The sequence below is a fragment of the Chrysochloris asiatica genome, unplaced genomic scaffold (assembly GCF_000296735.1).
Source record: "Chrysochloris asiatica unplaced genomic scaffold, ChrAsi1.0 scaffold00021, whole genome shotgun sequence".
Lineage (NCBI taxonomy): Eukaryota > Metazoa > Chordata > Mammalia > Afrosoricida > Chrysochloridae > Chrysochloris > Chrysochloris asiatica.
Window position 1 is genome coordinate 22,984,725 of NW_006408539.1, and position 12,688 is coordinate 22,997,412.

Consider the following 12,688-nt stretch of genomic DNA (forward strand, 5'->3'; position numbering starts at 1 on the left):
GTCTAAATATAATCAAATTTCTTGAAATTAATGATTGATGTCATATGCTTTTTCTAACTGCATGTTTGTATTTATATTTCTGGTAAGAATTAATATGAGAAATTTATTTTTCTTAGAAGATATTCCATATTAATAAAATTATAATTTTGAGGTTACGCTGGAAAAGAAAATATGGAATATGAAAAAAGGATGCATTGCTTTCATTAACTTAAAAGCTCAAAACAAAACTGACTAGGACTTGCTTTTGTAATTGCAAGGGAAACTCAAATGTCTAATTATATCTGTTGTCTTTCTTAGAACTGAAAAAATATGAATTTAGATTCCATTCATCGGTTGATTGCAGAAGCAGAAATCTTCCAGATGCAGCGATCATCCCTGAAGGCACCTTTTGACACAGCAGTCCCTGCCTCGCCCCTCAGGGAGACTTGTCCTTCTCATATGCCACCTTCTGGGCTACAGTCTCATACCCCCCAAATTGCCTGTGTTCGATCACACCCCAGTGAATGGGACTTTAGTGAGGAGCTTCGTCTGAGGGAACTTGAAGAAGCCAAGGCCAGAGCTGCTCTGATGGAGAAGACCATGAGGTGGTGGTCAGACTGCACTGCCAACTGGAGAGAAAAATGGAGCAAAGTTCGAGCAGAAAGGAACAGTGCCAAGGAGGAAGGGAGACAGCTCAGACTTAAGTTAGAGATGACCATGAAAGAATTAAGTGCACTGAAAAAGAAACAGAGATTGTCCCATGAGAAAGACATGTTAGAAGTTCAAGTTACCCAGGACTTAAAATGTCCTACTTCCTCAGAAACCTTTTATGTACTTAAAGACCAATATCAACTTGGTTCTCAAACAAGAGAGTATTTGGAAATAAATGAATCTTCTATAAAGGAGAACACAAATAGTAAGGTAAGAAAATAAAATTCCACAGAGGAATCTAGAGATTATGTGAATATTTTAATGCTATAAATAATGAGAGGAAGGAGGCTTGGTGGTACAGTGATGAAGTGCTGGGCTGTTAACTAAAAGGTCAGCTGTTGGAACTCACCAAGGGATTCAGTGGGAGAAAATACTTTAGGATCATTTCCCGTAGAAATTACAACGTTGGGAACTCAATGGAGAAGTTCTACTCTGAGCTACAAGGTCTCATGAATCAACTCAACAGTAATTTTGTTTGTTTGTTTGTTTTCATTTTAATAGTGATGGGAAAATAGGGACATGTGGGCAATTGGATGATGACCATACTGATATTTTTAGCAAAAAGGAAGCCAGAACATTATGTATAAAATAGAAAATATCTGGAGCTAATTCTCTCATTACACTCACTATCTAGATAAGTGATCCATTGAGAAGTATTATGCTTCCCAAGATGGAGAACTCACTTTGATGTTCGGACAATGAAGTCTATGCAAAATGGCTCCCATACGCAAATGCTTTTAGGAAATAATTCATACTAGTCACTCTTGGAACATTTGGATACAATTTAGAATCTTGATGTTTCTAAAAATTCTCTAAGAAAAAAAACTATTCAAACCTTTCTTAACCTAGTGGTTCATTGTTGTTAAGTGCCATCAAGTTTGTACTGACTCATAGTGATCCTAATCACAACAGAATGAAACATTGCCTGGTCCTGGGCCAACCTCACAATTGTTGCCATGTTTGAGCCCATTGATGCCACCACTTTGCCAATCCATCTCGCTGGGGGGTCTTCCTCTTTTTCTCTGACCCACTACCTTACCAAACATGACATCCTTCTCCAGCAACTGGTCCCTCCTGACTACATGTCCAAAGTATGAGAGATGAAGTTTGGCCATCCTGGCCTCCAGGGGGCACTATTTATTCATGGACCCACCTCACCCTTTGCTCCCCATCCCTTTTATTTAACCTGGTAAATATATTAACATCCCATGGATAATACTTTGGGAAACGTTAGGGAATCATGTTAACTCTTTTCACAATGTTCAGTTTATACTGTTACCCATTTCTATTTCATTCCATCTTTAAACATAGAAAATCAGGTAAATGTCTTATTTGAACTTCTTGGTCTAGAGCTTTTGCATGTGCATTTCTATGTGTGCTTTTAAAAATCCAGATCCTGGTATCTATATTACATTTGCGTGCATTCTGGGATAAATGTTACCTATTACCAAAATTCAATCATGTGAAGAGTGTATTTGAATCAAGTGATTGAGATAGGCCAATGTAACTAAAATGGTGTGTACTGAACTAAACAAATTGTTGTTGTTGTTGTTATGTGCCGTGGAGCCGGTTCCGACTCATAGCGACCCTGTACAGGGTTTCCGAGGGTGTCAATCTTTACGGGAGTAGAAAGCCTCGTCTTTCTCCCGCGGAGCCGCTGGTAGTTTCGAACCTCTGACCTTAAGGTTCGCAGCCTGATTCGTAACCAGAGCTAAACAGAACTAAACAAAAGAGGTCCTTATTATTTACAGCTTAATAGACTTGGTGTGCTGATGCGCTGGACCTCAAAGTTAGCTTGAGCTGCAAGGACAGAAGTTCAAACCCATCAGCCGCTCCTTGGAAACATTATACAGGGTCACTATGAGTTCAAACAGACTCAATGGCACTTAACAGCAACAACAAGACACCACATAACAGCAAGGTCATCAGTTAAGATCCGCCAGCCTTTCTATGGGAGAAAGATGAGGCTTTCTTATCCTGTAAAGATTAATGCCTCGGCAAGCCTATGCAGGGTCACTGTGAGTCAGAACCAACTCAAAGACAGTGGGTAGACAGCACAGTGGAAAATCTGAAGGATTCACTTCTTGTTTGTTATGTGAGGAAATTCTCAATATCTTGGAACTTCAAATAGATTATCTTTTGTACCATCAATGTCAAGAACAAATCATACGCAGTGGGTATATACTCAGTCTATTTAGGTAATAAACAGTAAAAATCCCTTCTAATGGCAAAATTTTAGTATTGGCTATTGAAGAAGCTTCAATCAGCTGGTTTTGTCTTGATCGATTTCCTGGCCAACTTTGACCTAACCTAATGAGGAAGATATCTGTGGCTGTATGAACTAGTTGATCATATTATTTCCCAGTCAGAGATGCACGTCTTGTTTTTTTCAGACGTATACGGTAGTGCAGGAAATTACTTAATATGGTACTTCTATCCATAAAGTTTTTGTAGCTCCCTCCTAATGACAGGGTTGTTGTTGTTAAGTGCCATTGAGTCAATTCTGACCCATAGTGACCCTGAATAGGATTTCCAAGGACCATGCAAATTGAGTGTATTTCCTGTTTTCCTGATAGATCTGGGTAAGAGAAGAAGGGGGAAGATTTTATCAATTTTGCCACCCTGCTGTGTATAAAATGAGTTGTCTCATAAGCAGGAGGGGTGGGGAATCTCACTATCAGCAAAACAGAAGAGCCAGGAGTGGAGCATATTCTTTGGCCCCTGAGATCCTGGTACATTTAATCTCCTCACCCAGGAGGCAGAGAGTTGGGATACCAGAGGAATTGGCAGCAACAGAAAAAAGAGCCAGATCAAAAGACACAGCACTGAGCTTCTTGGCCCACAAACTTAGTGTAGCTGAGTGTCCTTGGGCAGGAAGCTCTCTTGCAAAGTGGGCGCCTCTGGGCACTTAACTAGGAAAGCTTGGTTTCCGGAACTATGGAACTAGAAGTGAGCACCTTTGAGCTGAGGTTTATGGCAGATTGAGGGCCTTTTGGACATCAGCAGTTGTAAGAGAGTTTTGTATCATTGCCTGAGTAGGGCAGAAACCAAAGGGCCACGTGGCTGAGAGGCCAGGGACCTGAGAGAGACCTGCCTACGGGCACAGCTGAGAAAAGATTATCCTGTCTAAATAATTTTATCTTGAATATCTCTGGTAGCGTAGTGGTTATGAATCAGGCTGCTAATCTCAGGGTCAGTAGTTCGAAACTACCAGTTGTTCTGCAGGAGAAAGATGAGGCTTTCTGCTCCTGTAAAGATTTACAGGCTTGGAAACCCTATACAGTGTCGCTATAAGTCGGAACAGACTCCACGGCACACCACCACAACCACCAACTTCCCTAATAAACACTGTAATTGTGAGTCTTGTATGTGTTTTCTCTGGCCATTGCAGTGAATTATTGAACCCAAAGGAGAAATAGAGCATCAGAATTGAGAAGAAGGGTGGCGAGAGGGCTTCCACGCCATTCATAATAAATACTACATAATTAAAACACTAAGTTTTTAGTAAATGAAGAGATGAATTATACTATGGATCTTTGTATCCATATATTCTTTTGAATATAAAATGCTAATAATGATGTATCATTGGGATTTTATTTGAACTAGACTATTCTAGCTTGGTGCGGTGGGTTAATGCAGTTTGAACCGTAAGGTCAGCAGTTCAAGCTTACCAACCACTCCTCAGAAACCCTGTAAAGCTTGCTACATGTCAGAACTGACTTGACGGCACTTAACAACAACAATTTATAGATTACTTTATGTAATTTAAAACCAGTATATCCTGGGAAAATTAAATTATAGACAAATGTTTATAGCATGAGCTCAGTGCACTGTAAAATTATGATATGAAATGATTGAGACAGTATGCTATTCTTTTCATTTATGTCTGTATCTACTAAAAGATCCAATTAGAATCTATTGAGATTCAACTAGTGCACTCAACTAGTTCAACATACATGCCTGTTAACAATTTTAAAGGTTTTCCAGAAAGTTCTTTTTATCTGGTCTTCCAAGGATGTTAAAAAACAATCATTTTACTTTACTTTCTAACTTGTGACCAGAACTTAAAGGACAATTAAACTCATTAAGTGTCTTTTTACTGCTGTTCCAGTTTATACAATGCTTTGTTTGATGTTATTAGAAAAAGATAACTTAAATGCAAAGTCAAAGCAGAACTTTTATGAAAGTAATTTTCTTATAATAAGATGTTGTTGTTGTTAAGTGTCATCCAGTCAGTCCAGTCTCATAACAACCCTGTATAGGGTTTTCAAGAAGGGGTTGGTGGGTTTGAACCATCAAGCTAGTGGTTAGCAGTCCAGCACTGCATTTATCCTACAGTACCACACCAGGACTCCTTATAATAAGACTGTTGTTGTTTTTAAATGCTATCAAGGTGGTTCTGACTTGCAGCAATCCTGCTTAAAGTTTCCAAGAAGTCAGTTACAAGTTTGCACTGCCAACCTTGAGATTAAAACCAATCTTGCAGTCCAGCGCATTCTACTGTAGCATCACACCAAGACTCCTCCTATAAGAAGATGGTTGTGGTTATAAGTCATGGAGTTGGTTCCAACTTAAAGCAACCCTGTAGAGCGTTTCTGAGGCTGTAAGTCTTTATACAAGCAGAAAGCCTCATGGTTTTCCCACAGAACCACTGGTAGTTTTGAACTGCTGACAGTGAGACTAGCAACTCCACTCATAATCACTACTTTATCAGAGCTCCTTCCTATAATAAGATAGAACATAGAAAAGAAAAACCAGCTTAAAGAAAAATGCAGATGACATTTGGCTATGTAATAATGATATAGCTGTTGTTGTTGTTGTTGTTGTTGATTGCCATTGAGTCAGTTCCCACCCATAGCAACCCTGTCTAGGGTTTCCGAGGAGCAGTTGGTGAGTTTGAACCACCAACCTTGTGGTTCAAACTGACTTAGAATTGTTAATGAAATGAAAATAAAGGTTGGGATCTAAATAAATACATTTATTTGCTTTCAACAAATTTTTCAGACAATTTTTTCTTATGAAAGTTTTGAAAACTCACTATTTATTTATTTTCCTTTCAGGAAGAAGGTGTGATTATTAATCCATTAAGATCAGATGAGAATATGAAGCTCAGTCTTGGTTGTTCTGATGTATTTAAACATTGTAGCCCTGGAAACTCTTCAGTGAAGTCTGAACTAAGACTGCAAACAATAAATTTGCCTTTGGAGATCGAAGTACCTGAAATGTCTACTGTGCAGGGGGCTTTGGATGAGTTTAAGAAAATCTTAGGGAAGGAAAGAGAGTAAGTGCCAATTCATTGCCCTCCTTCACCAAGTGGGGAATCTAAAGCTGTTCAGGCTGTGAAGCCTCATAAGTGGTCATTGGAGAAGGTATTTTACTCACGAACACTCCTTCAGTGGTAATATTTAAAAACTAAGTTTGAGATATATTGACTTTAGTCTTTGGAAAGTAGTTTATAATTTGTTAATTTTATCTTTCTTTTTTTTATCATAACCATGTTCATAGTTCATTGAATTCTAATGTACATGTTGAAAATGTCAAGCGTGCTGTTTTTTGCAACATCCTCGGACTCAAGTAAGTCAGCATCATTAGTGATGGACAACTCAAAGTATCATGAGTTATGGATTGCCGAAACAGATGCCTCAAACACTGATCACGTGGGTATGGAGGAAAGAACACCGGGCTTGTGGTTCAGAAACCTGGACACCTATCTTGGTTTTGGCATGTTCTAACTATATGGCATTGGGTCAGCAGGACTGTGTTCCTTGTACACTTTGTACAAAGAGGAGTAGCCATCCTGGGCTCAAGGAGTCTGGTGATATAGTGATTTTAGAAATGAACTGGCTAGTGGTTGGAGAAGCTTTCAGACCCACTCACATTGCTTCACTAAGTGTCACAAATTGCTGAGACCTAAATGAAAATGATCCTAGTCTGTCCAGGTTTAATGCTATGCACACATATCATGACACATTGACATACACATGGACACATATTTATATTTCCTATTTTTGACTTCCTTGAAATACATGAACCATCTCCATCAATAGCAAACTTTCGGGTGCTCAGAAACCAGTATAGAAATCCCAGACAGGCCAAAGATAAGGGGAGAAGGACGAAGGATGGCTTCGATTTATCTTCCTCTCTCTTCTATAAGAAAAAATCCCATGGATGTGAGTCTGGGTATATGTGTCCCTGGATCAACATGCAATCTACTTGAAACAATTGAAAAGCCTTTTTTTTTTTTCTTTTTTTCATCACAAAGGAATGTTTCTCAAGGATACAGTATGTGCTATTCCTATAAATCTGTCTAAACTTTGAAATATTCCCTTCTGGAATCTCAGCCAGTGGGTGGCTTCAGTTGAGGAAATGTGAGTGTAATTTTTCTATGTTCCCAGCTAGTGAGAGCATTCTCTTGACAGGGGCAGACGATTAAACCCAGGGAACTCTGGGAATCATTCCCACCGATGTCAATGACTAGAACTCCTTCATCAAATACAATAAGATTTATGATATTCTTGTACTCCGTGTACTGTTTCAGCCTTAGAAATAATTATCCAGTCTTTGGAAGTCTCTCATATTCTGATTATTTGCATATCTATATGTTTTTTTTTCAATCCCTTGGCCAGAAAATTGCCCAGGCAGAAAATTGGGGTTGAAGATGGGAAGTCTGATGCAGTTGTAGAGCCTCCTAACCACAGACAAAAGGAGCTCTGGTAGTGTAGTGGTTACGAATCGGGCTGCGAACCGCAAGGTCAGCAGTTCGAAACTACCAGCTGCTCTGTGGGAGAAAGATGAGGCTTTCTGCTCTCATAAAGATTTATAGCCTCGGAAACCCTGTACAGGGTCGCTGTGGGTTGGAACCGACTTGACGGCACATAAAAACCATCACCACCACAGACAGGAGTCAATTCTAACTTATGGTGACTCTGAAGGGGGTTTCCAAAGCTGTAAATCTTTACGGGAGCAGAAAAGCTCATATTTCTCCTGAAGATCAGCTCTTGGGTTTGAACTGCTAACGTTGTGGTTACCCTGCAGCACCACCAGACCTTCTTTGCTATAAAGCTAGTTGTACCTAAACATTGAGAAGGAGGAGGTTCAATGAAATCTGAAGTAAAGGAGACTATGATGTAGATGATCAACATTCAGAAAGAGCCTTCTGATCAAATGACTTCAGCCCTGATGGGGGAGGCTTCAAAAAGTTCATGACAAAATTTCATTGCCTTGTAATTCCATTTTTCCATGAACTTTTTGAAGCCCCTTCATACAATGTCTGCTTTATGTCATTGAAAGTGAGCTTTTAATCTCGTCTCTCATTTTTATTTTTGTAATTGTTTTTCTCAATATGAAAAGTAGTATTTCTTAATTCTTTTTCACTAATGCATTGACTGTTTTCCCCCTCAATAAAATGAATTTTAAATCCTGGTGAGAAGGTATAGAAAATTTAAAATGCTTCAAAGATTAGCATGGGGATAGAAACTCCCATGTATTTTTACATGCCCATATCAATGCAATAAATAACGTGGCATTCGTTGTTGTTTAGTGCTGTGGAGTCAGTTCTGACCCATACCGACCCTGTATAGCATTCCCAAAGAGCAGCCGGTGAGCTTGAACCACTGACCTTGAGGATCAAACCGACTTTGCAGTCCAGCGCATTAACCCACAGCACCACACCAGGTCTCCATCAATGTTGTTCAATATAATATTGTTAAAAACTAGAAAGGCCTGTTTTACTTATTTAGTAACTGCCAGTGCTGGGATAGGCAATAAGCCATAATCATTTTTTCTAGACTTTTCCATGGTAAATACACAGGTATATGTAACAAAATATTTGCCATTTCAGCAATCTATACATGTACAGTTCAGTGGCATTCATTATTGCTCATCATGTTGCTCAAACGTCACAATTTCTTGTTCCCAAATTACATCATCCCCATTAAGTGAACCTCAGTGTCCCCTAAGCCTTGAGTCCTCTGCCACCCCCTTCCCATCCACTCCTGGTCTCTCTATGCCCGTCTTCTTCTCATTAAGGACTGTCCACTAGGAGCCCTGGAGGTACAAATGATTCCGCACTCAGCTGCTAACCAAAGGCTGGTGGTTGGAACCCACCAGTGGCTCCATGGGAGACAAGATCTGCCAATCTCCTGACATCACATCCTAGGAAACCTTATAGGACACTGTCACTTTGATGTATATACCAACTGTCACTTTATGAGGCCGAGTCTGTTTCTGTGCATAGCTTATGCAACTCCTAGTAGATCTCTACCAGAGTCTTCCTTGCAATTGGTCTGCAGACAGTTGACCAAGGAACAGTTATTTGGAAGTAGCCCTCTCAATTTTAAGCAGCTTTGTAGCAATAACAGCAGCAGGTTCAAATACTGCAATGACTGTAGGGGTAGTTAAGGATCAGATAGGGTTTTGTTCTGTTGTGCCTACGGTTGTTATAAAGTGGAACCAACTCAAGAGCACGTGACAACAACAACAAACAACAATGCTACGAGGAAGAAGGGAGTACCAGCACCCTTTCCGGTGGAGGGAGGCAGTGGCAGGAGTGATCTCTGCTTTCCAGACAGCAGCAGTCTCTGAACCCCATGACATCACTGTGTCTCACGTTGGTAGCATTGACATCACGGTATGACGTTGCACTTCACCGGGCGGTCACATTGCTGCCCCATGAGAAGGCTTCCATATTGCTTTCTTGTGAGTTTCTGATTGTTTCTCTTGCTCTACCAGAGATTGGTTGGGCTACTAATGTCCTTTCGTACTTAACATTGCTAATTTTGGACATTTTTGCTTGTCAGACTCATAATTGTTACTGGGAGAAGCACTAGCTACAGACAGGAAGAGCTATAGACAGTAGGATCTTCTTAGGATCAGTCGTGTGATGTGTGGGTTGTACTTGTTCTCAGCCCCGTCTCCATCTTCTCTGGTCCTCCTGAATGTCTCTAAAGAGAAGAATGTTCTGGAAGTACATCGATTCTTCTAATTAAATGAATAGTATGAGTCTGACTGTTTGACACTTACTGCTGCCAGATGTAAGGATAAGTAGCTGGCAGTGCAGTGACAGAATGACAGATATATTGCTCATTAAAAAGAGATCTGTGTAAACTTGGTAATTCACAGCTTAGTACAAGCTCTATATTTTGTAGTAAGATAAATATGGGCATGTAAACACTATTATGTTGTTATTTGCTCTGGTAAAAACATTTTGACATTAGTTGTACTCTTTAGGGAAAGATGAATTAGATATTTTACAATGGAATTTCCCATTGTTAAAAAGTGATTGATATTTGCTGTTGTTAACTGCCGTCGAGTCGATTCTGACTCCCAGCGACCCTGTACAGGGTTTCCTAGGAGCAGCTAGTGGGTCTGAACAGCTGACCTTGTGGTTCGCAGTCCAGTTCTTATCCTACAGCACCACAGATATTAATCTCTCAGAGGCTTTTGATCCTGAGAAATATTTTTATTAATATTCCTGTCTATATATCCAAGTTTTGTGGTCAATTATGAGATCATGATAGATAATAAAATTAAAAAAAACCAACAAAAAAAAAAACCAAACTGTTGTTTTTAAGTTCCATCGAGTCAGTTCTGACTCATACCGACCTTGCATAGTGTATCCAAGGAGCGGCTGGTGACTTTGACCCACTGACCTTGTGGTTCAAACTGAACATGCAGTTGAGTGCTTTATCTCACAGCACATATTAGATTACATTAAGTATAATCCTATCCTCCTTTAAAAATAATTTTAGTCCAGACTCTGTCTTTTAGATCCTGCGAAGTCTAGTTTAGCAGTCTGACTTTTTAAAAGTTCATAACATCATATTAAAGAGACTGTATTTTTCTTCACCATCGTGTGAGTGCTACTACGTTCCGTCTTGACTCTGTCTTCTCATAAGACTTTGAGGATCAAGAGGTTCCTGTCCAGGAAACCAAAGCAGAATCATCCCATTCCCCAATGGATTTGAATGAAAACTGGTAATAAAATCAGATACAAGTCCAAGAGAGACACTGGAGAAGATCCACGCTGGGTCTCTAAGGAGTCGCACATGTGATGATAACACAGCACGTAACGTACCCAGGTCCTAGCACGCTACCATAGCAAGATCAATTCTGCCAAGAGTTGATCAATTGAACATGTTTAGCAAAACTTCTAGTTCCTGCCCTTATTTTTATGCTTCCACATTTAAAGAGGTTGTCTAATAAATATGTGAGACCTTTGGTTTGAAAAAATAAAGAGACTACATTTTTAATATTGGTCTTACATTTGTTTTATAGAATTTGTGTATAAAATAGACAGTATCCTTTACAGTAAATATTAGTGTTTGTTAGTTGCTATTTTAATTTTTTTCTCAGACAACATGATGATAGTTTAATTTGACTATTGAATTCATCAATTTTGGGAAATCTTGCTGAAATGTAAAATAAGTAGGTAAAGAAATTAAGGCTTTATATAGCGCCCTCTGCTGTATGAATGTATGTATGCACTGTCCTTCAAGGCTGTAAAAGGATAATAATGTTCCCTGAGAGGCCGTATTAAAAATATCCAAGCATCTCACTGTCATTGAATGCACTTTCACGAATTGCTTGTCCCTTAATTAAATTGTAACTTTTTACAGAATGAAAATACATAATTTTCCTTTGTAAAACATATATGTTATTGTTCAGTCGGTTCTGATTCCTAGCAAGTATATTTAAAAAGATAAAGGTCATCTAAAATATCTTTCCTAAATATTTTTCTTGTTGTTGTTAAGTGTAGTTGAGATGGTTCTGAGTCATAGCGAACTTGGAAGGCATTTCTGAGGAGCAGCTGGTGAGTTTGAATCACTGACCTTGACATTCAAACTGACCTTGCAGTCCAGTGCTTATCCTGTAACCTGGACTCCTACAGCACCACACCTATAATGTTTCTAAAATATTGGTGGTAAGTACTGGCGAGTCTGTCCTGGCTCAGAGTGACACTGTATATTATGTTTGGTAAGGAGGACGGTCAGAGAAAAAGAGGAAGACCCTCAACGAGATGGATTGGCCAAGTGGCAGCATCGATGGGCTCAAGCGTGGCAACAGTAGTGAGGTTGTCCCAGCATCGGGCAGTGTTTCCTTCTGCTGTGTATAAAGTCGCTATGGGTCAGTACCGACTTGGTGGCACCTAACAACAACATAGGGTTTCCAAGAAGTGACTGGTGGGTTTGACCCACTGACCTTTCAGTTAGCAGTCAGCACTTATCCTACAGTGTGTCCATACTAGGATGTTACTAGTTTGATCTGAGTAAAGAGTATAAATGTGAATACTGTTATCTATGCATTTTAATTTAGTTTGATAAAATCTTGAATATTTACCCTAGGTTTAGATAAAATCGAGATTTAATTATACCTTTATATTTTCATTATATCCATATTTGCATAAAATGATCATTATGTTTAATGTGTAATTTTAAATGTTCTAGAACTGTTTGTAAAAGAAGAGTGAGACTAGTTTACCAATAACTTTAATAACACGTTTGAGGATCAGCATTTATTCTCTAGTAATTATAACACTTTTTTATGTTAATAAGAAATTTTTACTCTGAAAGAATTGAGCTTATTTTGGCTTTTTAAATTATTATATGGTTCACTACTGACATTTTGGAGTCCTGGTATGACACTGTGGGTTAATGAGCCAGACTGTAAAGCCATTTAAACTGCAAGGTCGGCGGTTCAAGCTCACCAGCTGCTACTCGGAAACCCTATGCAGGGTCACTATGGGTTGGAACCGACTCGACGGCACTTAACAACAACAGCAACTGACATTTCAAAAAATTGACATACATTTCATTTCTTAATATATACAAATTTTTAATTTGTAAAATTTTAAATCTCTGTCTTTTTCAAAATTTCAAATACATTTAAAATATATTATTCCATTGCTGAAAGTGAAAAGGACTTAAAACATTTACTGATGAAGATCAAAGAGCACAGTCTTCGGTATGGATTGCATCTCAATGTCAAGAAAACAAAAATC

The 12,688-nt window shown here is 39.0% G+C and overlaps 1 protein-coding gene across 1 annotated transcript in view; it reads left to right on the plus strand.

Annotated features, from left to right (window-relative positions):
• The first annotated feature begins 309 nt into the window (after nt 1–309).
• Nucleotides 310–12,688, plus strand: part of CCDC102B (coiled-coil domain containing 102B) — a 64,705-nt gene continuing 52,326 nt past the window's right edge. The window contains exons 1-2 of the mRNA XM_006837586.1: nt 310–900; nt 5,751–5,971. Coding sequence (XP_006837649.1) covers nt 310–900; nt 5,751–5,971 — 812 coding nt within the window. The remainder of the gene's footprint in view (nt 901–5,750; nt 5,972–12,688) is intronic.